We start from the raw sequence: 22,698 nt of genomic DNA on the forward strand, positions 1-22,698 counted from the left end.
CCTGACTTGGAGTCCAGGGGGAAGATAGCAGGTGTTGCCCATGGGGGAGCCATGCGGGAGGCTTGGTTTGCAGGCAGTGTCTTGCTGGCACATGCAGGATGCTTGGTTTGGAGGCTGGGGGCGCAGGCGGGAGGCCTGGTTTGCTGGCCGGGGGCTGGGGACGCAGGCGGGAGGCCTGGGTTGCTGGCCGGGTGCTGGGGGCGCAGGCAGGAGGCCTGGTTTGCTGGCTGGGGGCGCAGGCGGGAGGCCTGGTTTGCTGGCCGGGGGCTGGGGGCGCAGGCGCGAGGCCTGGTTTGCTGGCCGGGGGCTGGGGGCGCAGGCGGGAGGCCTGGTTTGCTGGCTGGGGGCGCAGGCGGGAGGCCTGGTTTGTTGGCCGGGTGCTGGGGGCGCAGGCGGGAGGCCTGGTTTGCTGGCCGGGGGCTGGGGGCGCAGGCGGGAGGCCTGGTTTGCTGGCTGGGGGCGCAGGCGGGAGGCCTGGGTTGCTGGCCGGGGGCTGGGGGCGCAGGCGGGAGGCCTGGGTTGCTGGCTGGGAGCTGGTTTGCTGGCCGGGTGCTGGGGGCGCAGGCGGGAGGCCTGGTTTGCTGGCCGGGTGCTGGGGGCGCAGGCGGGAGGCCTGGTTTGCTGGCCGGGGGCTGGGGGCGCAGGCGGGAGGCCTGGGTTGCTGGCCGGGGGCTGGGGGCGCAGGCGGGAGGCCTGGTTTGCTGGCCGGGTGCTGGGGGCGCAGGCGGGAGGCCTGGTTTGCTGGCCGGGTGCTGGGGGCGCAGGCGGGAGGCCTGGTTTGCTGGCCGGGGGCTGGGGGCGCAGGCGGGAGGCCTGGTTTGCTGGCTGGGTGCTGCGGGCGCAGGCGGGAGGCCTGGTTTGCTGGCCGGGGGCTGGGGGCGCAGGCGGGAGGCCTGGTTTGCTGGCCGGGTGCTGGGGTATATGCTGCTGCTGACTGTTCTGTGGGAAGCAGCAGGAGGAAAACTCGCCAGTAGCCTCCTGTCCAGCGAGTCCTGTGGCATCTTCAGCTCCTGTCCATCCCACGGCGCCGCTGCATTCGGGGCTGAGGTGGCTGGGCTGCGCCATGGGAGTCCCCATGTGCAGGGGCGTTCCCGGCCGTGGTGCCCACCCGGAACGACGTGGGGTGTAGGAGAACCATCGTCCAAACCCTGGGAAGGGCAGTGACCCCCAGAGCAGGGTTCCCTGTAAGTCAAGCAGTTGGGCAGCTGCCCAGGAGAGCTTCAGGTGCCGCGCAGGAGGTTGGCAAAGCGCTGGCAGCCTGGGGTGTTATGGCGGCGCACATCCGTGCGGCTTGGTGCATGCAATAAAAGTGATTCCACCCAACGGTGGAAGAATAGAGGGAGGGCTGCCCCAGGTACAGCCAGTGCCCCACGACTGTCACACGCTCAGCTGTGTCTGTGGGGATGGGGAGCCAGCGTCCCACACAGCTAGAACTGCCTCCCCTGTCGCCCGGCACTGCCCGGCCAGGTGGGGCAGGAGAGGTGGGTCAAGGCGCAGTTTAAGCCGCTTGGGTTCTGTTCTCCGCAAGCAGTTGCTTTCAGGCCCGGCTGGAACCAGGCTGGAGGGGGGTTTCGGGAGGGGGGTGTCTGGCTGGGGGCTGTGTTCAAACCCTGGGCTGGCCTTTCGGGGTCTAACCCTGGAATGGTGGGGGGAGCAGCGGTGCTGTGGGGTGGGAGATGGGGAGAGCAGGGCACGGTCTGCAGGTCAGGAGAGCTGGGCACGGGCGGGGCTAGCAGGGGGCTTCGGACTGAGCAGTAACAGCAGAGCGGCAGTCGGGGGCTAGCAGGGACCACAGAGTCGGGACTCAAGGCCATCAGCAGAGCAGCTGGGTGTTTGGGAGCCTTCCCGCCGCCGCACCGGTACCCGCCTCCCCTCGGAGTACGGGCTGGGGCTGTCAACCTCTGTGTGCAGCTCCGCTGGCTGAAAGCGCTGCTGGGCTCTCCCTTCCGGCAGGCGCCTCCTGAGCCGCGGGTCTCGGCACCCCTGTTCGGGCTGCTCTTTGCGGGCGCGGGGCGTGGCGAAGCCCATGGAGATGGGCGCACGTGAGCTGGGCTGGTCAGCGCTCACGCTGCAAGCCCCCAGGAGTGACGCCCTGCTCAACCCCACCCCCGGGAGTGACGCCAACCCTGCCCTGCTCGAACCCCCCGGGAGTAACGCCCACCCCAGCCTGCTTGAAGCCCCTGGGGAGTGACGCCCACCCCGCCCTGCTCGAACCCCCTGGGGAGTGACACGCACCCCACCCTGCTCGAACCCGCCCCCCCAGGAGTGACGCCAACCCTGCCCTGCTCGAACCCCCCGGGAGTGACGCCCACCCCAGCCTGCTTGAACCCCCCGGGAGTGACGCCCACCCCGCCCTGCTGGACCCCCTTGGGCTCGCGGATTTCCAGCGGAGCAGAATGAGCTGGGGCTGTGAACGAGGCTCCCCCCTGCGCGTTTCCCCCGGCCCCAGCAGGGTGGGAACGGCAGGCCAGGCTGCATTCCCAGCTCGGCACGGACGCGTAACCCCGGGGGGCTCCAGAGGGCACAACCCCCCCCCCCTTCAGCGAAATGAGCATCTCCCTCCGGTCCTGGGTCTCCCCCTCCCCCATTGTCGTATTGCTCGTTCGTTTCTGTTCCTTTCCCTAGCCTGCCCCCACTCGCGGGACGCCAGGGCCTGGTCCAACCTGGCAGGGGCCGTGCTGGCAAGAGGCCAGCGGGCGCATTGGGAGGTGAGACTGCAGCTCCGCGCTGGCTCGGTCCCTGGCGATGTCTGCGTGGGCCGTCCCCTCCAGGCCGGCTGGCGCTGGTAGCTCCGCAGCTCAGCCCCAGACCCCGTCTGGGCCTGCTGGACCGGCCGCGTCGCAGCGCGGTTAATGAGAGCCTGCCTGGAGCTGGCTGGAAGGCCTGGCTGTGCCGCAGCCTGGGGAAGCCACAGCCGGGCTGGCAGGTTGGGCTGGAGTGGGGAAGGTTTGATTCCCCTGGGTCGGCTGCATGTTTCCCGTTGTCCTGCAGTGACCCCAGGCAGGTGCCTCAGTTTCCCCAGGCACAGCGGGGAGGGGAGTTTGGGTGTGATGACTTCTCACCCGTAGCCAATGGCCTTCCCTGCTCTTCGTAACCCAGGCAACCAGGTGACCCCTTTCTTCCCTGGGAAATAGGACAGAAGCGGAGGAGGGGCCGGGCTGGTTTGAACTGGAACTGGGCTGGGGGGTGGGGCAGTCTGGTCTGGCTGGAGAGGGAGGAAGGGGGCCAGGATCCTTGTCGCATACTGTGGGGGCCACCAGACCCTACACCCCCCATCCGCACTCAGATGCTGGGCTTAGGGAAACTGAGGCACCCACCGGGGGTTACTGCAGGGCAGTAGGAAACACGTGAAACCTAATGAGGGAAATAAAATCCTCTCACCCCACTTCAGCACAGCCCCAGCGCGGGGACCCCTCTGGGCCCCTCTCCCCAGATGGACGGTACTGACGGGTTCTGGTCCCTGTGCTGACCAGTCTGTTCTACGCTGGGTCCCTGTCGCCTGACCCCCGGCTGCTCCCCTGGGGAGCGAGAGCCACGTCCGCCTGCGGGTGGGGGCAGGGGGCAGACCCCAGAACGAGAGCATCCGAGTCCCTGAACGACCCAGCTCCGCCATCAGCCCAGGGCAGGCTCAAACCACCTGTCCCCCCAACTTCCATCCTTGCTCGGGGAGAGATGGGTGTGGTAACCAAGAAGGGTCCTCCTTCTGCCTGGGCTGCTGATGGCCCCAAGCCGGCCGTGTATCCTGCTAGCCGAGGTCTCTGTCCGAGTGTTCCTCTTGCTGCCGCTGGTGGTACGAGAGTCCAGCTGGAGCATGGAACCCAGGTGTCCTGGCCAGCAGTGCAGAGCACCCAGGGAAGGTGATAACAGTATTTGGGGACAGGTGAATCTTCCAGGAGCTCCAGGCCTGGCGAGTCCCTGGCTGGGGCCTCGTGGGGTAAGGGGATCTAGCCACACGTCGCTGGGGAGCAGCTCCTCGCTCCAGCAGCCGAGCAGCCTGCCAAGTGCCGTTCTTGGCTCGCTGCCTGGAGTGGGAAAAGGCAAGCGCTGGGCAGGGCGGAGCAGCTGTGAGCTCACGTCTCCCCTTGCAGCTCAGCTGCACTGCCCGTAGCTGCCCTGAGCGCCTGCAGCAGCGTGGGAAAGGCACCCCAAGGAGAGAGGGAGTCAGCCGTGGCGGAGGCACCAGTCACGGGTAAGGGAGCCCCTCCAGCTGCTGCTCCACTTCCTGGGGATCTGGGGGACAGCGGGGGCTGGCTGGGCACCGTCCTTGCAGAGCCCAAAGGCATCTGCAGGGAGCTGGGGGGGCTGATCTCTGCTCTGCCGTGGAGTGCAGAAGGTGGGGACCTGCAAGAGGCCCAAAAACTGCCTCGCCTCTCTAGGCTCCTGCTTTAAACCTTCCCGAGGTCACAGATTCCCGGATGCTGGTGAGAAAACTCCCCTCCCCGCTGTCAGCGCCTAGGAAGGCACCCGGGCTGCCTCTGGGGGGTAACCCCAAGCTCTGCGCTGTCCCTATGGGGAGCGCTTGAAGCAAAGAGGAAGAAATGAAGCTGCCGGCTGGTAGCTGACCTTTCCGTCTCGGGCCTGCAAACGCACAGACCGTTCCCCGGGGCACTGCCTGCCAGTGATTTAGTAACTAAGCAAGAGAGAAGTCGACCAAGGAGGGGCTGGGGCGTACTCGGTTGCTCCGAGCGCTGAGAGTTACTTCCCTGGGATTCGGACGAGGAGTTCCAGCGTACGGGGGGTGGCGGGGGTACAGCTGCCAGGCTGGGGCCAGCGTGGGCTGTGTGGCCCTGCAGGGCGGCTGCTGCTGCACACAAGGTCAGGGCTGAGCAGGCTTGGACAGTTTCCCAGCTGGCCTGCTGTGGCTGTAGGTAGCCACTTGGGCTCGGAAACAAGCCCAGGCTGGGCAGTGCCAGGCACCGGGTGCCGCAGTCCCCGCTGCCTTTCAGCTCCAAGGTCTGGCTCTCGGAGGTGCTGAGCGTCCCCACCCAGGGCAGTGCAGGCACTCAGCACTGCAGGCGATCAGGCCCCAGTCTTTTGGCCCCCTTCACAGCTTCTCGGGCTGGAGCTGCTGCTTTAAGGAGCCTTCGCTGCCTCCCAAGAGCCTCAACTTCACCGTGTTCAGCTGCCTCACAGACGCCAATAGCTGGCCTGGTCCCCAGGGCGGAAGGATGGTGTCACCTTATGGTGGGGGAGCAGATGGTTGCCTCCTCCAGCCTCTTCCACCTAAGGATCCTGAAGCACATTGATGCCCTCGGCTGCACGGGGGGAAACTGAGGCCCGGGTGGGAGGTGTCAGAGACCTGGCAGCAAGAGTCTGGGGTGGCCTGGAATGGGAGCCAGCAGCATGACTCCCCGCGCCGTGATGTCGTCAAAGCCTGGCGCACTCCCTGCGCGCTGCTGCAAGGTCACATCCGGGCAGGGCTGGCTCAGCCCCAGGGCCGGGCCCTTTGCGAAGCTCCTGGCCTGGGGCCGCCTGGCTCCAGCCTTCGTGAGCCAGTGCGCAGTGGGGCTTTGCAATCAGCAAGGGGGCGATGTGCCCCCTCCAGCAGCTCTCCCACCACTGCGTCCTGGGGTGGGGGAGACTTACCCGCCAGCGCCCATCATGTTCCTACCCCACGACGCCATCTGGGTAAACCCCAGCCCACCGCCAGCAAACCACGCTCAACCCGGGCCCCCGCACTCTGCCCTGTCCTGCTCCTGCGGCGGCTGGGAGGGGTGGCTCTGCTAGGGCAGCGATGGGAGAGCCATGGGGCTGGGCTGGGCCCCACCAGCTGAGGGGTCCGTCCCCTCCCATCTGGTCCCCTCCAGTCGCTTGGGTGCTTCTCCCGTGTTCTCCCCTATCCCCCCCAGCCCCGAGCCCATTCCCTGCAGCTCCCAGGGGAGCAAAGACTGGTCCCTGTGGGCTTGTGGGGGACAGGGGCCTTGGCAGCACCCCAGCTTTGGGCGCTCGGCTGAGGGGGCCAGACTGCAGCTGTGGGGGCGAGCAGGCGCTACTCTCCTCCCATTGGCTTTTCCCCAGGCTCTGCCCACAAGAGACGTGTGGGAGGGAGTGAGGGGCCTTGTGCCCCCAGGGCCAGACAGGAGCCTGCAATGACCATCAGGGCATTTTAGAGGCCAGTGCCAGAAGGGGCAGGACACAAGGCTGGGACTGGGCTGGAACATGATGGGGTTTGTGGGCGCAGCGAGGGAAATCAATCCAGGGGATCTCTGCTTAAATCGGGGCCACTCACAGCCCCAGGCTGGGATTTCCTCCTCACTAAGGCAAATCCAACCAGCCACCCCAGCACCTCTGCCAGCCCCACTGGCCAGCCAGACGCCACTCAAGCAAACCCACAGACCTCCCAGCTGCTCTGCCAGCCCAGACCAACAACCCCCAAGCCCAGGGGAGTATTTTTAAACCTATTTCACCACCTCCACACAGATTCTTCTGGGCCCCAAAGGGTCCAGCCACAGTCCCCAGTCAATATACACCGAGATCTTACTCAAAACAGCACCAAATGCCCAAATCCTTCAAATCTAAACACCTTAAAGGTATATTTACAAAGCAATTAAGAACAGGGCCAGAGAGAAACATTGTTGAAGTGATACTTCACATACATCAGTTACAGCTACTGATGCAGCCAGCAATGGTTCTGTGCCGATTCTGGGGAGTCTCTGAAAGTTCACCCCATCAGGGGTATGATTCCAGGTTACACAGTCTGACTTACCTGAGAACTGGAGATCTGGCGAGCTGCAACATGGACCCCTAGGACAGGAACAGGAACAAAGACGGGAACAAAAGACAAACGCTTTCTCTTTAAGATGGACAGTGCCAGGCTCCCTTCATAGTTTTTTTCCTGTGGAGGGGAAAAGCCCCTCCTTCCCATGAGGCCCTGGGGAGTCCGGATTACCTGATTCAGGTGGGTTGTGGCAAACTGCCATTGGATGAATCCCAGGAGATGGTCCGAAACTCCTGCGCTGTTTATTGACCCTCTAGGCCTTTGTTTATAGTCCATTCAGCCTGGCTGGGGTGGCCATCACACCTCCCATTGTCTGCTCTTGGGTCTGAATATATCTAATACGACTAGTAGTGGAGGAGGAGGGATAGGTCAGTGGTTTGAGCTGTAGCCTGTTGAGTCCAGGGTTGTGAGCTCCATCTCTGAGGAGGCTGGTTGGGGACTGGGGCAACTAGCTGCCAAGGATGGTGCTTAGCCCTGCCAAGAGGGCAGCAGACTCCCAAGGTCCCTTCCAGTTCCAGGAGATGCTTATCTCCAATTACAATTTGAAAAAAAAATTTAAACGACAGAGCTAAAATCTGTAACCTTACCTACCAGCACGGCACAGACATATACTGCAAGCAGCACCCACCGATTCAGGGCAGCCTCAGCTTTCATTAGATACCTCCCCCAGCCCCTTCCTCCAGCACAATATTTGGGGCCGGTAGATACAGTGGAGACATTAAATAGCTTCCAGACCCAATATGAAAATCCAGTCACGTGACATGGGTCCGGGGACTCCTGGCCCAGTGCTCAGAGGCCAGGCCGCCTGCCCACAGGCCTGGGCTTTGCTCCTGGCCTTGCTGGGGGAGGATGAGGTGACGGGGGGATGTCAGCCCCACGCCCCCACCCTTCAAAATGTTCCCACGCCACTGAGCCAAGCCCAGGGGACATCAGAGACAGTTACCCTGTGCCCCCTTGTTACCAGCTGGGCCCATCACTCGTTGCGGGGGGTTACTCTTAAGGCACGGGGGGGGGTGATAATTCTGTGTGCTGCTTGCAGGGGGCTCTGCTTCTCCGTCTGCTGGTTCACGCCCCGTGGAGCCGTCCTGCTGGCCAAGGTTCCCCCCACTGGGATCCTCCCGCCCTCCGAGAGCACCTCAGAACAGACGGGTAATCCAGCACCCCCCGGCTGACCCCTGGTGTGTCCCTGGAGTCAGCCAGCGGGTCGCCCAGCGGGGCCAAGCTGTGCCCCTCACCTGCCCTTGGACTCACAGAACTGGGTCTAAACAGCACTGCAAGCTGCTACCCTCATATGGCCCCAGACTCAGCACTTCCCTGGCCCCCACTTCCACACGGCAACGTTCTGCTAGGAACTCACTCGATGAGCAAATCCCACCGGCTCTTCAGGCCTTACTGGGATCTTCAGCTTATGTACAAGGAGAGTTGTACCCGCAGCCAGCCCTGCACAAGCAGACAGGGCCAAGGCCGTGTTATCGACTGGGCTGACCCAGAAGAGCCAGACGGAAGAAGGTGTGTGAGCTACAGGGCCAGTAAGCAGCACATAAGAACATAAGAACGGCCATACTGGGTCAGACCAAAGGTCCATCTAGCCCAGTATCCTGTCTGCTGACAGTGGCCAATGCCAGGTGCCCCAGAGGGGGTGAAGCGAAGACAATGAGCAAGCGATTTGTCTCCTGCCATCCATCTCCCTCCTTCGGCAAAAGGCTAGGGGCACCGTACCTTACCCCTTGCTAATAGCCGTCTATGGACCTCACCTCCAAGTATTTATCGAGCTCTTTTTTAAACTCTGTTAGAGTGCTGGCCTTCACAGCGTCCTCTGGCAAGGAGTTCCGCAGGCTGACTGTGCACTGTGTGAAGAGAAACTTTCTTTTATTAGTTTTGAACCTGCTACCCATTAATTTCATTTGGTGTCCTCTAGTTCTTATATTACGGGAACAAGTAAATAACTTTTCTGTGTGCACTTTCTCCACACCATTCCTGATTTTATATAACTCTATCGTATCGCCCCTCAGTCTCCTCTTTTCTCGACTGAAAAGTCCCAGTCTCTCTAGCTCCTCCTCATATGGGACCTGTTCCAAACACTTAATCATTTTAGTTGCCCTTTTATGAACCTTCTCCAATGCCAATATATCTCTTCTGAGGTGAGGAGACCCCATCTGCACGCAGTACTCAAGATGTGGGCGTACCACAGTTTTATATAGGGGAAGTAAGAAATTCTTTGTCTTGTTTTCTATCCCTTTTTAATTATTCCTAACATCCTATTTGCTTGGTCTATCTCTGGGGCATCAGGAAGGACATGGCCAGCAGGGGCTAAGCAAGTCCACCAGCAGCGGTTCCCAAAGGGGAAGTGCACCCTGGGGTGGAAAGCTCTGAGCTGAAGGAGGCTGCAGGGGCCTGTGAAGGCCATGTCCCTGGGATGGGCTCCGTACTCTTCATCCAGGCCCAGCATGTCAGCAGTGGTTCACGCCGAAGCCACAACAATGGCAAAGGAAAGATGGAGCAACCAGGGTTGAACATAGAATCATAGAACACTAGGACTAGAAGGGACCTCGAGAGGCCATCGAGTTCAGCCCTCTGCCCCAATGGCAGGACCAAGTACTGTCTAAACCATCCCTAACAGACATCTATCTAACCTGGTCTTAAATATCTCCAGGGATGGAGATCCCACAACCTCCCCAGGCAATTTATTCCACTGTTTGACCACCCTGACAGTTAGGAACTTTTTCCTAATGTCCAACCTCAACCTCCCTTGCTGCAGGTTAAGCCCCTTGCCTCTTGTTCTATCCTCAGAGGCCAAGGAGAACAAGTTTTCTCCCTCCTCGTAATGACACCCTCTTAGATACCTGAAAACGTGGAGCAGGAGAGGCCTGGCTTCCAGAGGGAAGCATTTGGAGGGTGTGCCGGGCTGTTGGACTGCGTGCACATGGCTGGAACGCTGGCTGCAGTCAGAGCACCTTTCAGTGGTGCCATTCGCAAAAAGTTCTACAGGCCTGGAGTCCTCTCACGTTATTCTCCAGAGCACGGCCCCTGAAAAACGTGCGAATCCTGGCCTGAGCCTCACCCCCTGAGCTCTGCTCACGTCTCCCCTGGCCCCAGTCCTGCTGCAGGGCGCCGTGGTGCCCTGGAACAGGGGCTGTTGGGATAAGACAGGCAGCTGTGACTGTATTTAATGACTCAGGTGTTTTCTCTCGCTAGATGCCTGATGACAGCACCATGGCGTCACCCCTGTGCAGCTCCGGTGAGTGCCCCTGGTGCTTCCCCCAGACGAAGGGGGTGTGGTCCGGGGACGAGTGAAAGCCGGGGGCTTGGGGAAGAAAAGTTCTGAGTAGAAGGGCAGGCTCGGGCCCATTCATGCTCCTGCCTGCACTGTGCTGGGGCTCCCGCCGGGGAGCCCATCTGGTGGTGCCTGGGCCCCTGCCTTGTTCTGATCCCCAGGTCCATGGGCCCAAGCTGGCCTAAGGAGCAAACCTGAAAGGGGCTGGAGCAGCAGATCCCAGGCAGGACTGGGACCACGCAGCAGCTGGGTCAGAGCTAAGCTCCCCAGCCAGTGTGTGGGGCACCCCACAGTCACTCCTGGTGCAGCCCCAGGGAAGCTGGCTGAGCTACAGCACTTCCCCGGCCGGCCGCTAGCTTTCCAGGGGCGGGCGGATTCCTTCCTGATGCCCCAGTGATAGACCACAATGCAGCATGGGCGACGGGAGCCAGCCTGGGAGCAGGGCCCCTGGGGGAGAACAGGGGCGCCCCAGACATGGAGCTACATCTCTCAGGAGGCACCACGGTGACTCGACCACCAGCCCCACGCGCTGGCCTCTCCCGAGAGAACGGCTCTGGGAGGCTTTGGATTGTGAGCGGTGGCCGAATTTTAACTCTTTGCCTTGAGCTTGGAATGTCCCAGGAAGAGGAATTCCCGCTGGGGTGGGTGAGCTCCAAAAGAGAGGCCCCCCGAGGCCGCCAGAAGCCCGGCAGCGGGAGGCAGGGCTGGGAACGCCCCACGCGTCTCCGTCCTCGGCGCAAGGAAGCACAAGGGGCGAGATCCTTGGGGACGGTCCCATGCAGGGTCATCTGCCCCTTCAGAGGCCAATGAGCCCCAACAGACAGACACCTTCAGAGACCCATCTCACTGGGCAGCTGGGTGGGCCAGCCAGGCAGCACTCCACACCTTGCGTGCGCGCCGATGGTGGGGCGCTCTCAGTAGTGCAGCCTCTCAGGCTTCCCCTCGCCAAACGCCTGCTCCCCCCAGGCCTCCAGCAGGACGAGACCCTGAAGCGGATGCAGCAGGAGACGTTGATGTGGAAGGTGAAGGCCAAGAGCTGGAAGAAGCAACGCTACTTCACGCTGCAGGACAACTGCATGGCTGTGTGGCACAGGTCCAAGACCACTGGCAAGGCCAAGTACAGCTGTGAGTATAGCCGCTGCCGGAAGCCAGCCACCGTCACTCAGTAGGGTTCAGAGTGAGCGGCATGTGGCTGCGCTTGCAGAGCGCCCCTCAAGGCGTGCGTGCGAACCAGGTGCGTGCACACACATGGCATGGTATCGATTAGTGGCTAGATGCACCTGGGTGCACAAGCGTGTCCCCCATGTCCCTCCTGGTTGGAGCCCTGAGATCCCCTCCAGACGACCGGCCCCTTCCTCGTTGGGATGCCCTGCTCGCGGTGCCCAAAGCCCAGCCCTGCTCCGGCGCCCCTCGACCTCAGCAAGCAAGCGCTTAGCTTCAGGATGGCTGCTCACCGCACCAGGCAAGCCCCTGGAACTCTGCCAGCCTGACCCTGGCGTAGTGGGGTTGCTCTCGTCTCCTGTGGCTGACCCCAGCTGGTCATGTGCGTGTGTGTGGCTGCGCAGGCTCCGTGTTCTGCCTTGCTACCTACCCGGCTCTCCGGGTGCCAGTCAACAACCCCCTTCCAGGACGCACGTGGTACAGGGACCCATCCCCGTGCCCTCTGCTAGCCTCTGTGTCTCGCAGGTGGTTTCCCCGCTCAGAGAGAGTGGTGCCTCCAGGGTTCCCCCCCGGGGGCAGTGGCTGGGTCATTGCCTCCCCATCCTACTTCCAGCCCTCCGGCTGGGTCATTAGTATCCAAATCCTCCTCCCTGCTTTCTGGGCTGCCAAGAGCCAGGTGACGTCCTCCTAGTTTATAGGAAGGATGTGGACACACTGGAGAGGGTCCGGCGGAGGGCGACCAAAATAATGAGGGGGCTGGAGCGTATGACCTATGAAGAAAGGTTGAGGGAATTGGGTCGGTTTAGTCTGCAGAAGAGAAGACTGAGGGGGGACTTGATAACAGCCTTCAACTTACTGAAGGGAGGCTGCAAAGAGGCTGGAGAGAGGCTGTTCACAGAGGTCCCGGATGGCAGAACACAGAACAATGGGCTCAAGCTGCGGTTGGGAAGGTCCAGGTTGAACATTAGGCAAAACGTTTTCCCTAGGAGGGTGGTGAAGCATTGGAATGTTCTACCCAGGGGAGTAGTGGAGTCTCCATCCCTGGAGGTGTTTGAGTCTCGGCTCGACAAAGCCCTGGCGGGGCTGATCCGATGAGTTTGGTCCTGCCTAGGGCAGGGGGCTGGACTCGATGGCTTTTTTCGGTCTCCTCCAGCTCTGTTGTTCTATGATTCTATGAGTTACTAGTGGGGGCTAAGGCGGGATTTGGAAGGGGCGGTGCTGCCCTTGGCTCCGTAGACAGCAGCTCTATGCCACATTCGTTATACCACTGCTGGTTCCCTGGGCGACGTCCCTGTGGGCTGGCCGAGTCCTTGCCCTTCCCTCGGGCCCTACCACAAGCATATATTGACTGTCTCTCAGCACCTCGTCTCACCGAGTGCTCCGTGGTGCCACTTCACCTCCAGCAGCCAGTCCTGGAGGTCCTCGCTCCTGGAGGACTCCCACAACGCTGAGCTGCTCTGGTCCTGCAGCTCTTCTCAGAGGACCAAGGACATGGAGGTGCTGGAGCAGGTTCAGCAGAGGGCAGCAAAAATGTGTAGGCGGCAGGAGCATGTGTCCTATGAGAGAGGGAGCCGGGTTTGTCGATATACTATCAAAGCAAAAAAGCAGTCCAGTAGCACTTTAAAGACTACCTGTGATGTAGTGGGGGATTACCTGCATGTACGTGTGGGGCTCAAAGTGGAGGGGGGGGGCTCCTGCTAAGGGTAACCTGGCGACCAGGTGACACCTCTGGGCTGCAGACAAAGGGGGAGGTGGAGCCTGAGGGGTTTGAATTGGAACTGGGAGTTGGGAGCAGTGAGTCTGGGCTGGGAGAGAGAGAGACAAAGGAGGGGGCAAGGCCCCGGTTCTGGGGGGTCCCTCGGGGCCTCCTCTCCCCAGCATGAATTGGACTGGCTGTTTCTGCCAGCTGCACTGACCCTCTGTATGACGCTGTGTCCTGTCGGCTAATAAACCCGCTGTTCTCTTGCCGAGTGAGAGTCACTCCTGCCTGTGGACGGGGTGCAGAGCTAGGGGACCCCTGAACCCCATTACACTACCAAAATAATTGATTAGGTGATGAGCTTTTGTGAGACAGACCCACTTCTTCAGCCCGTAGCCAGACCAGAACAGACTCAATATTTAAGGCACAGAGAACCAAAAATAGTAATCAAGGTTGACAAATCAGAAAAATATGATCTAGGTGAGCAAATCAGAGAGCAGAGGGGCAGAAGCGGGGAGTCAAGGGTTAGATAAAGCCAAGTATGCTTCATTATAGGGGCTCTTATTCATACTTGGCTTTATCTAATTATTGACCCCCCTTCTGCCCCTCTGCTCTCTGATTTGCTCACCTTGATAATATTTTTCTGATTTGTCCACCTTGATTACTGTTTTTGGTTCTCTGTGCCTTAAATATCGAGTCTGTTCTGGTCTGGCTCTGGGCTGAAGAAGTGGGTCTGTCCCACAGAAGCTCATCACCAAATAAATTATTTTGTTAGTCTTTAAAATGCTACTGGACGGCTTTTTTCGTTTTGATGTCCTATGAGGAGAGGCTGAGGGGTTTGGGCTTGTTTAGTTTGCGGAAGAGAAGACTGAGGGGTGATTTAATAGCAGCCTTCAGCTTCCTTAAGGGGACTCTAAAGAGGATGGAGAGAGGCTGTTCTCAGTGGTGACAGATGCAGAACAAGGAGCAATGGGCTGAAGTTACAGAGGGGGAGGTGTAGGTTGGATATTAGGGAGAACTACTTCCCCAGGAGGATGGTGAAGCACTGGAATGCGTTGCCTAGAGAGGTGGTGGATTCTCCATCCCTAGAAGTTTTTAAGTCCTGGTTTGAGAAGGTCCTGGCTGGGATGACTTAGTAGGGGCTGATCCTGCTTTGGGCAGGAGGCTGGACTAGATGACCTCCTGAGGTCCCTTCCAGCCCTGGGATTCTGTGACCTTCCCTGCCCCTGGCTGGCCACTTCCTCCAGCTGATACTCTAGCCTCTTTTGAAGGACTCTTCTGTGGTCAGTGGGACAGGGTGTGGCAAGGCGGAGAGTCGCCAGCACTGGGCTTTGGGGCCTGGTCCAGCCTTTCACACCTGGCCATAGAGGTGCTGCTGAGTGAGCCGCAGTTCTTAAACTCCCCAGAGACGCGTCTCTGCAGCATCCCCCCTCCCGCAGCCCTCTCACTGCAATCATTCAGTCCCTGGCTCAGGGAGCTGGTACACGCAGCCCTCCGGGCGCTGGCGGGCAAAGCAAGGCTGGCTGTGACTCCAGAGCAGGGGCTGACGGGAGAAAGCGCAAGGCCGGTTACAACTCACACGCCAAACAGCTTCGGCTCATCTGGAACTCAGCAGGTTGCAAGCCGGGGCGGGGGCTCTGCAGCAACGTCTCAGTCACTGCGCGGTGAGTCGCCTTTCAGAGATCCCGCACCGTGCAGGCGGTGGCTGCCTAAGGGCTCTCGCCCCTTCCTTCGGTTGCCCCGTCAGCCTCTGCCGTGTCTGCTGCAGAGGCGTCTCCCCAGAGCTGGCCTCCACCTGCCGGTTGTCTCTCCCTGGCCGTGTCCCCTTTCACATCGAATCAGATGTGCACGTAACGTCCACCGTCTCTGACGACACCCGACAGTTTACATGGGAGACCCGGCAAACAGGCAGAGAACCTTCCGTGGTCCGGGGCAGACGAGGTGGTCGTGTGCCCCGCCCCCACGTTTCGGGGACGCGCCCCCAGAACGCAGCCGTAGCAGCAGACAGGCCATCTGGACGTACAATACCCAGTGAAATCAGTGACTGAGGTGGCTCCAGCTGGCAGATTGGCCCCTTGTCGAGGCACTTTTATAGCACGGTGATGTGGGAGCCATCCCTTGAGTCAATTCCTTATTCTCCAGGCGTCAGGCCCCGTAAAGGGCAAGAGGGTTCAAGGAACAAGCAGAAAAATTCCTGGAGGACAGGACCATCTGGGGCTATGGGCCAAAACGGCCCAGGGACACAGCCCCTGGGACCTGAACTCTGACTGCCAAAGGCTGGGAGCGGCTGACTGGGGAAGGAGCGTGTGGCAAGCACCCTGGTCTAGTCATCCCCTCTCAAGCACCTGGCACTGGCAGAATCCCAGGCTAGATGGACCTTTGCTCTGACCTAGTGTGGCCATTCTTACATTCCCCACTGGGGTGTCTGACTCTGATTGCCAGCCCATCTTTTCTCCCCTCCCCCCCATCACAGCCCCCTTCCAGCCATCCCGTATTCTCAGCTCTGGTATTTCATCAGCTCTAGTAATTGCCAGGATCTCTCTTCACTCCCTTTGGGAAGACTGGCATCACACTTGCTTTCCTCCAAGCAACTAGGGACCAGGGTGCTGATTTCCTGGGGTCTCCAGCACTGGCTCCCTGTTGTGTAGGGCCTCCCCATGTTCAGAGATACCAAAGGACGGACCTCAGAGATGGAGGGATGGACAGATGGGTCTGGGGGAGGTGACATCTGGTGCAGGCCCTGCCCCCATCTGGAGCCTGACACCCCCCACTCCCATCCAGTCTCCATCAGCGATGTGGAGACAGTGCGGGAGGGGCACCAGTCTGAGACCCTGCAAAGCCTGGCCGAGGAGTTCCCACCCGAGTGCTGCTTCACCGTTGTCTTCCATGGGCGCCATGGGAACCTGGACCTGGTCGCCGGCTCCCCGGAGGAGGCGCACTGCTGGGTCTGGGGCCTACGCCGCCTAGTGGAGCTCGTCACTAGCATGGACCAGCAGGAGAAAATGGATCAATATCCTTCTGCCAGCCTGGACCCAGCCCCAGCCCCAGCCCCCCGGAGCCTTTTCACCTGCCCAGGGGAGCAAAGCCGGGGGCCCTCCCTCTACCTGGGGGATGGGCCTGGCTGCCTCCGTGCCCCATGGGTGTGCTCCCCACAGCCAATGGGGAAGGGCCCTGGGGCAGGGCTGTGCCGTGTGCTCAAGTCCTGGGGGCATTGGGCGCTGGCCCTTAGCTCTGCCCCACAGCCTTGCAGTGCAGGGGCTGGTCAGTGAGGTGTGGGGCGGGGGTTAGCGCTGGTGTCTGTTGCCACCAGACAGCACCCACCTGTTCCCTTCCCCCTTAGACCCCCCCACATGCCAAGTGCAAGGTGCTCTCGCCCCCCCCATCATTTTCCTTAGCCACCCCCGGCAGGTGGATCTGCGACTGGTTCCAGAAGGCCGACAAGAACAAGGATGGCTGCATGAGCTTCAAGGAGGTGTGGCAGCTTCTCAAGATGATGAACGTGGACATGAACAAGGACCACGCGCTCCAGCTCTTCCAGGTGAGTGCCGGGCTGGTGGTGGCGTATAGCTGGAGCAGGTGGGGCACCGGCCCCTTCCTTGTCCCCCAGTTCTGACTGCGCCCCCCAACAGGCAGTTCTCAGAAGAAAAGCCCCCGTACTGAGCAGGTCACAAGGGCTGGCAGAGGGGCTGCCTCTCCTGTCTCTGCTGGAGTCCACCTGGGTCCAGCCAGCAATGGCCTCGTCCTTCCCCTCAAAGAGCCCAGCTTTGTCGCCTCTGGGCAGCCAGCTGCAGAGGATCCGCTCGAGAGCTTGCTGGAGCAGGTCCAGGGAAGGGCAGTGAAAACGATTCGGGGGCTGGAGCACAAGACCTATGAGGAGAGGCTGAGGGGTTTGGGCTTGTTTAGTTCACAGAAGAGGAGACTGAGGGGTGATTTAATAGCAGCCTTCAACTTCCTGAAGGGGAGCTCTAAAGAGGAGGGGGAGAAACTGTTCTCAGTGGTGTCAGATGGCAGAACAAGGAGCAATGGGCTGAAGTTACAGGGGGAGGTGGAGGTTGGACATTAGGAAAAACTACTTCCCCAGGCGGGTGGGGAAGCACTGGAATGCGTTGCCTAGAGAGGTGGTGGATTCTCCATCCCTAGAGGTTTTTAAGTCCCGGCTGGACAAGGTCCTGGCTGGGACGACTTAGTTGGGGTTGATCCTGCTTGAAGCAGGGGGCTGGACTAGATGACCTCCAGAGGTCCCATCCCCAGTGAGGTTTAAAGGGGACACAGCCAATGAGTTACAAAAATAGAGTGAAAGAGATATTACCAAATCTCCTGTTCCCTATCCAGCTGCCCGTCTGTCCTCCTGCCCCCACCATCCAGCCGCCCGTCTGTCCTCCTGCCCCCACCATCCATCCGCACGTCTGTCCTCCTGCTCCCACCATCCATCCATCCATCTGTCCTTGTGTACCCACGATCCATCTGTCTGTCCTCCTCTATCCATCTTCCATCCATCCATCCGTCTGTCCTTCTGTACCCACCATCCGTTCATCTGCCCTCCTGTACCCACCATCCATCCCTCTATACCCACCATCCATCCGTCTGTCCTTCTGTACCCACCATCCATCCATCCATCCCTCTGTACCCATCATCCATCCATCCACTCAGACCCACCATCCACCTGTCCACTTCTACCCATTTTCCACTCATACTTCTGTACCCATCATTCATTCATCCACCTGTCCACCTCCATCCCTCACCTGTCCACCTGTTTACCTCATCCGTCCACCAATCCACTTGTACCCAGCATCCACCTCTCCTCTCCCATCACCCGTCCATCAGTACCCATTATCCTTACTGCCACGCCTTGCATCCATACCCCCCAGAGCTGTTTGTAACGCTCATTGTGGTGCAGCAAAGGCTGGTTGGTGAAGGCCAGCTCTCACTGACCACTGGTGGTGATTTAGTGGCTGCACTTCTGGCATGTGGGTCAGTCAGTGCTACGGGATAGTCAATGCTGGTGGGGTCTTGCTGGCACGGTCAGTCCTGCAGCTGGTCCCAGGCCTTGCTTTTGCTGCAGCTGGCCGACAGGTCAGGCTCGGGCACGCTGGAGGGCGAGGAGTTTGTGCTGTTCTACAAGGCGCTGACACATCGGGAAGACGTGTGGGAGATCTTCGAGGCATTCTCCGCAGATGGGAAGAAGCTGACGCTGCTGGAGTTCGTGGACTTCCTGCGGCAGGAGCAGCTGGAGGTGGAGAACACAGAGGAGTTAGCCATGGAGCTGATCACCAGATTCGAGCCGTCTGAGACCGGTGAGGGTGTGGAACAGAGAGAGGGCAGGGACTCAGTCCTCACAGGGCCTGGCTAGTTCTTTGCTTGGTCTGTTACGTGGGCAGTGACGGGGCTCTTGGCCTCTCCTGGGGGCTCCAACCTTCTTCAAAGCCAGACGAATTCCTCTTCTGGATGGGAAGCAATGAGGCTCACCCTTTCCAGAGGGGAACCCTCTTATTCACAGCCCCAGCCTTTTCATGTTCCCCTTACAGCTGCCGTTACAGTTTTGGTGAAAATCATGTGGACACTGTTGTGGCTGCCCTATGGGTGTGTCTCTGGGGGCGGAAGGAGACCCCTGCAGGGTCTGGGCACATGGCGTGCAAGGGATTATCTCACTATTACATTGGAATAACATTTTCAAAATGTTGCTCCAGATCAGTGCTGCTAGGGATGGACTGGCTCAGCGGCAGTACGATGGAAAGGGACCTAGGGGCTATGGTGGATGAAAGGCTGGATATGAGTAAGCAGTGGGCCCTTGTAGCCAAGAAGGCTAATGGCACATACTGGGGTGCATTAGGAGGAGCATTCTGAGTGGCTCTAGAGAAGTGGTTGGTCCCCTCTATTCGGCACTGGTGAGGCCACATCTGGAATATTGTGTCCAGTTTTGGGCTCCCCAGTATAAAAAGGATGTGGATTTGCTGGAGCAGGTTCAGCGAAGGGCAACAAAAATGATTCAGGGGCTGGAGCACAAGACCTATGAGGAGAGGCTGAGGGATTTGGGCTTGTTTAGTTCACAGCAGAGAAGACTGAGGGGTGATTTAATAGCAGCCTTCAACTTCCTGAAGGGGAGCTCTAAAGAGGAGGGTGAGAAACTTCTCAGTGGTGTCGGATGGCAGAACAAGGAGCAATGGGCTGAAGCTACAGTGGGAGGTGTAGGTTGGATATTAGGAAAAACTCTTTCCCCAGGCGGGTGGTGAAGCACTGGAATGTGTTGCCTAGAGAGGTGGTGGATTCTCCATCCCTCAAGGTTTTTAAGTCCTGGCTTGAGAAGGTCCTGGCTGGGATGACTTAGTGGGGGCTGATCCTGCTTTGGGCAGGGGGCTGGACTAGATGGCCTCCTGAGGTCCCCTCCAGCCCCGGGATTCTATGATTCTGTGATTCTGTGAAATCAGATAGACCTGACTGCAGACTCCCTGGTTGCCGGTGGAGCCCCTCCCAGCTCCATGCTGTACCGCTGCTGGCAGCCGGCCTCAGCCTCTGGGGCAGAGTCAGAGCCATGGCCATTTGAATGGGTGATGAGCACAGAATCGCACGTGGCACTATCGAGCCTGGTCTGCTGTTGGGGGCTATGATTCTGGAAGAAATTAGTCCAGTCACCATCCTGTGCTGCCCATTGCCAGTGATTCTCTGACCTGCTAAATAGTTAAGGATGTTTTCCTTCCTCTTACTCTCGGCTCTGGTATTTCACCAACCCTAGTAATTGCCAGGATCTCTCTTCTCCCCTTTTGGGAAGATTTGCACCACGTTTGCTTTCCTCCTAGCAGCTTGGAGCTTTCCTCTTTCCCCGAGCTTCAGGTCCTGCTCAAGAAGGGTCGCTTGCCAGGTGGGGTGGCTGAATTGAGCTCTCTGGTTCCTTGACACCATGCTTTGTCTCGGCTCCTTCATCTCCAGCCCAGGCATGCCACATGCTGACCTTTGATGGCTTCCTTCGGTATCTGCTCTCACCAGAAGGTGCCATCTTCAACCCTGCTCATGGGCTTCTTTACCAAGACATGAGCCAGCCCCTCTGTCACTACTTCATCTCCTCCTCGCACAACACCTACCTGGTGGCGGACCAGGTCCAAGGCCAAAGCAGCATCGAGGGCTACATCAGGTACGTGAGGAGAAGGCGGCTGCTCCTGCAGGGCTGCAGGGCATTGCGTGGTCTCTGGGGGGCCCAGCGTCAGGGATGAAGTGCTCTGGAGGGTTGCTGATTTTGCTGGAGTTTCTGCCTTCCCAGTGATCTGGAACCCCTTGGCCTGACCATCAGCTCCCCCAGCCTCCTTTCAGCCGTGCTCCTTTGTCCCCCGCCCAGCTCAAACGCGGAAACGTCATTCTCCCCCGGCACACGCTGGCTGGATGGTCCCCATCGAGCCGCTGCCACGTTCCACCCCGAGGTGGCTGCCTCCCTGTGGCAGGCCAGGCCGTCCCAGCGGGGAAGGGCTGTAGCAGGGGATTAGCAGGGTTTGCTTTGGGCCCTGCTAGGAAGCATCAGCTCTGGCCCCCCGCCAAGTTGGGGAACACTGCTAATCCCCTCCCCAGGCGGAGGAAGTCCATTGCAGGAGGGGTTAGGCCTGGCCCAGGTTACCACTGTGTAGCCCAGCTGCCGGGAGCCTCTGGGCCCTCTTGTGGCAGGCGCTGCAGGCACATTGGGCAGCACTGTCCCTGGACGGAGAGCTCCCAGCCCACCTGGGCGAGCACCAGGGCCCAGGGAAATGCAGCGAGTCCCCCGTTGACTGTGGCTTTCCCCAGGCTGGGCCAGTCCACTCTGCAGCCTGACGCCTTCCCTTCGAAGCATCGTGGAGGAGAGGCCAGCCCAGGGCAGGGGCTGCTGCTTCCCCCCGCTGCCAGCGCCGGCTCAGGCCGGGTGGGTCCAGCAGGACGCTGCCCAAGGGGGTGCAGCACCCCAGCCCCGGCGGCTGCAGGGGACTGAGCTGCCTGGCCCCGAGGGCTTGCCGGAGGCCCGGGCGGTGTCTCACGGCGGGTCGCCCTTCGGCAGGGCGCTGAAGCGGGGCTGCCGCTGCGTGGAGGTGGACTGCTGGGATGACCCCAGCGGGGAGCCTGTCGTGTACCACGGCCACACCTTCACCTCCAAGATCCCCTTCAAGGAAGTGGTGGCCACGCTGGGGCAGTACGCCTTCCAGGTAGGGCAGCCCCCCGCCCCGCTGGGGCAGTACGCCTTCCAGGTAGGGCAGCCCCCCCGCCCCGCTGGGGCAGTACGCCTTCCAGGTAGGGCAGCCCCCCCGCCCCGCTGGGGCAGTACGCCTTCCAGGCAGGGCAGCCCCCCGCCCCGCTGGGGCAGTACGCCTTCCAGGCAGGGCAGCCCCCCGCCCCGCTGGGGCAGTACGCCTTCCAGGTAGGGCAGCCCCCCCGCCCCGCTGGGGCAGTACGCCTTCCAGGTAGGGCAGCCCCCCCGCCCCGCTGGGGCAGTACGCCTTCCAGGTAGGGCAGCCCCCCGCCCCGCTGGGGCAGTACGCCTTCCAGGTAGGGCAGCCCCCCGCCCCGCTGGGGCAGTACGCCTTCCAGGTAGGGCAGCCCCCCCGCCCCGCTGGGGCAGTACGCCTTCCAGGTAGGGCAGCCCCCCCGCCCCGCTGGGGCAGTACGCCTTCCAGGCAGGGCAGCCCCCCGCCCCGCTGGGGCAGTACGCCTTCCAGGCAGGGCAGCCCCCCGCCCCGCTGGGGCAGTACGCCTTCCAGGTAGGGCAGCCCCCCCGCCCCGCTGGGGCAGTACGCCTTCCAGGTAGGGCAGCCCCCCCGCCCCGCTGGGGCAGTACGCCTTCCAGGTAGGGCAGCCCCCCGCCCCGCTGGGGCAGTACGCCTTCCAGGTAGGGCAGCCCCCCGCCCCGCTGGGGCAGTACGCCTTCCAGGTAGGGCAGCCCCCCCCGCCCCGCTGGGGCAGTACGCCTTCCAGGTAGGGCAGCCCCCCGCCCCGCTGGGGCAGTACGCCTTCCAGGTAGGGCAGCCCCCCACCACCCTGCTGGGGCAGTACGCCTTCCAGGTAGGGCAGCCCCCCACCACCCTGCTGGGGCAGTACGCCTTCCAGGTAGGGCAGCCCCCCCTGCCCCGCTGGCTGGCTGCAGAAGGCAAGTTACATCAGGGGCCGGGGCCGGGGTTGGGGGGGTCCTGAGCCCTCCATGCCTCTCTGCTTGCTGAGTGGGGTGCCCAGCAGGGGGCATTGGGCACAGGGAGTGGGGAGGGGGCAGCAGGGGGCGCTGCGCATGGGGAGCGGGGGGCCTAGCAGGGGGTTTGTTGGTGATGGGCCAGGGCACAGGGAGCCAGTGACACACTCCACAAGGAACAGGCAGTGCAGGGGCGGGGCACATTGGGGTGCCGGGACAGGGCCCATTGGGGGACACAGGGGCAGGGCCCATTGGGGTGTCAGGGCAGGGCCCATTGGGGGGCACGGGGTGGGGTGCATCAGGGGATGTAGGGGTGGGGTGCGGGGGCAGGGTGCATTGGGGGATGTAGGAATGGGGCACATCAGGGGATGTAGGGGTGGGGTGCGGGGTCAGGGCGCGTCAGGGGATGTAGGGGTGGGGCGCATTGGGGCACAGAGGCAGGGCCCATCAGGGGATATGGGGGCAGGGCCCATCAGGGGATATGGGGGCAGGGCACGTCGGGGGATGCAGGGGTGGGGCGCATTGGGGCACAGAGGCAGGGCCCATGGGGGGAAGTAGGGGCAGGGCCCATCAGGGGATATGGGGGCAGGGCGCGTCGGGGGATGCAGGGGTGGGGCGCATTGGGGCACAGAGGCAGGGCCCATGGGGGGAAGTAGGGGCAGGGCCCATCAGGGGATATGGGGGCAGGGCCCATCAGGGGATATGGGGGCAGGGCG

General features: G+C 61.2%; 1 protein-coding gene across 3 annotated transcripts in view; it reads left to right on the forward strand.

Moving 5' to 3' along the window:
- The first annotated feature begins 4,082 nt into the window (after window positions 1-4,082).
- Window positions 4,083-22,698, forward strand: part of PLCD4 (phospholipase C delta 4) — a 28,868-nt gene continuing 10,252 nt past the window's right edge. Inside the window, exons 1-8 of one of the 3 annotated variants that reach the window (XM_075001511.1) lie at window positions 4,083-4,189; window positions 9,914-9,956; window positions 10,959-11,117; window positions 15,634-15,862; window positions 16,261-16,390; window positions 17,915-18,146; window positions 19,777-19,978; window positions 20,864-21,008. In XM_075001511.1, the coding sequence (XP_074857612.1) occupies window positions 9,914-9,956; window positions 10,959-11,117; window positions 15,634-15,862; window positions 16,261-16,390; window positions 17,915-18,146; window positions 19,777-19,978; window positions 20,864-21,008 (1,140 nt within the window). In that variant the 5' untranslated portion in view covers window positions 4,083-4,189. Of the gene's footprint in view, window positions 4,190-7,757; window positions 7,868-9,913; window positions 9,957-10,958; window positions 11,118-15,633; window positions 15,863-16,260; window positions 16,391-17,914; window positions 18,147-19,776; window positions 19,979-20,863; window positions 21,009-22,698 lie in introns of those variants that run through there. The other 2 variants (XM_075001508.1, XM_075001510.1) reach the window with 2 other exon arrangements.

Source organism: Carettochelys insculpta, chromosome 8 (assembly GCF_033958435.1).
Source record: "Carettochelys insculpta isolate YL-2023 chromosome 8, ASM3395843v1, whole genome shotgun sequence".
Lineage (NCBI taxonomy): Eukaryota > Metazoa > Chordata > Testudines > Carettochelyidae > Carettochelys > Carettochelys insculpta.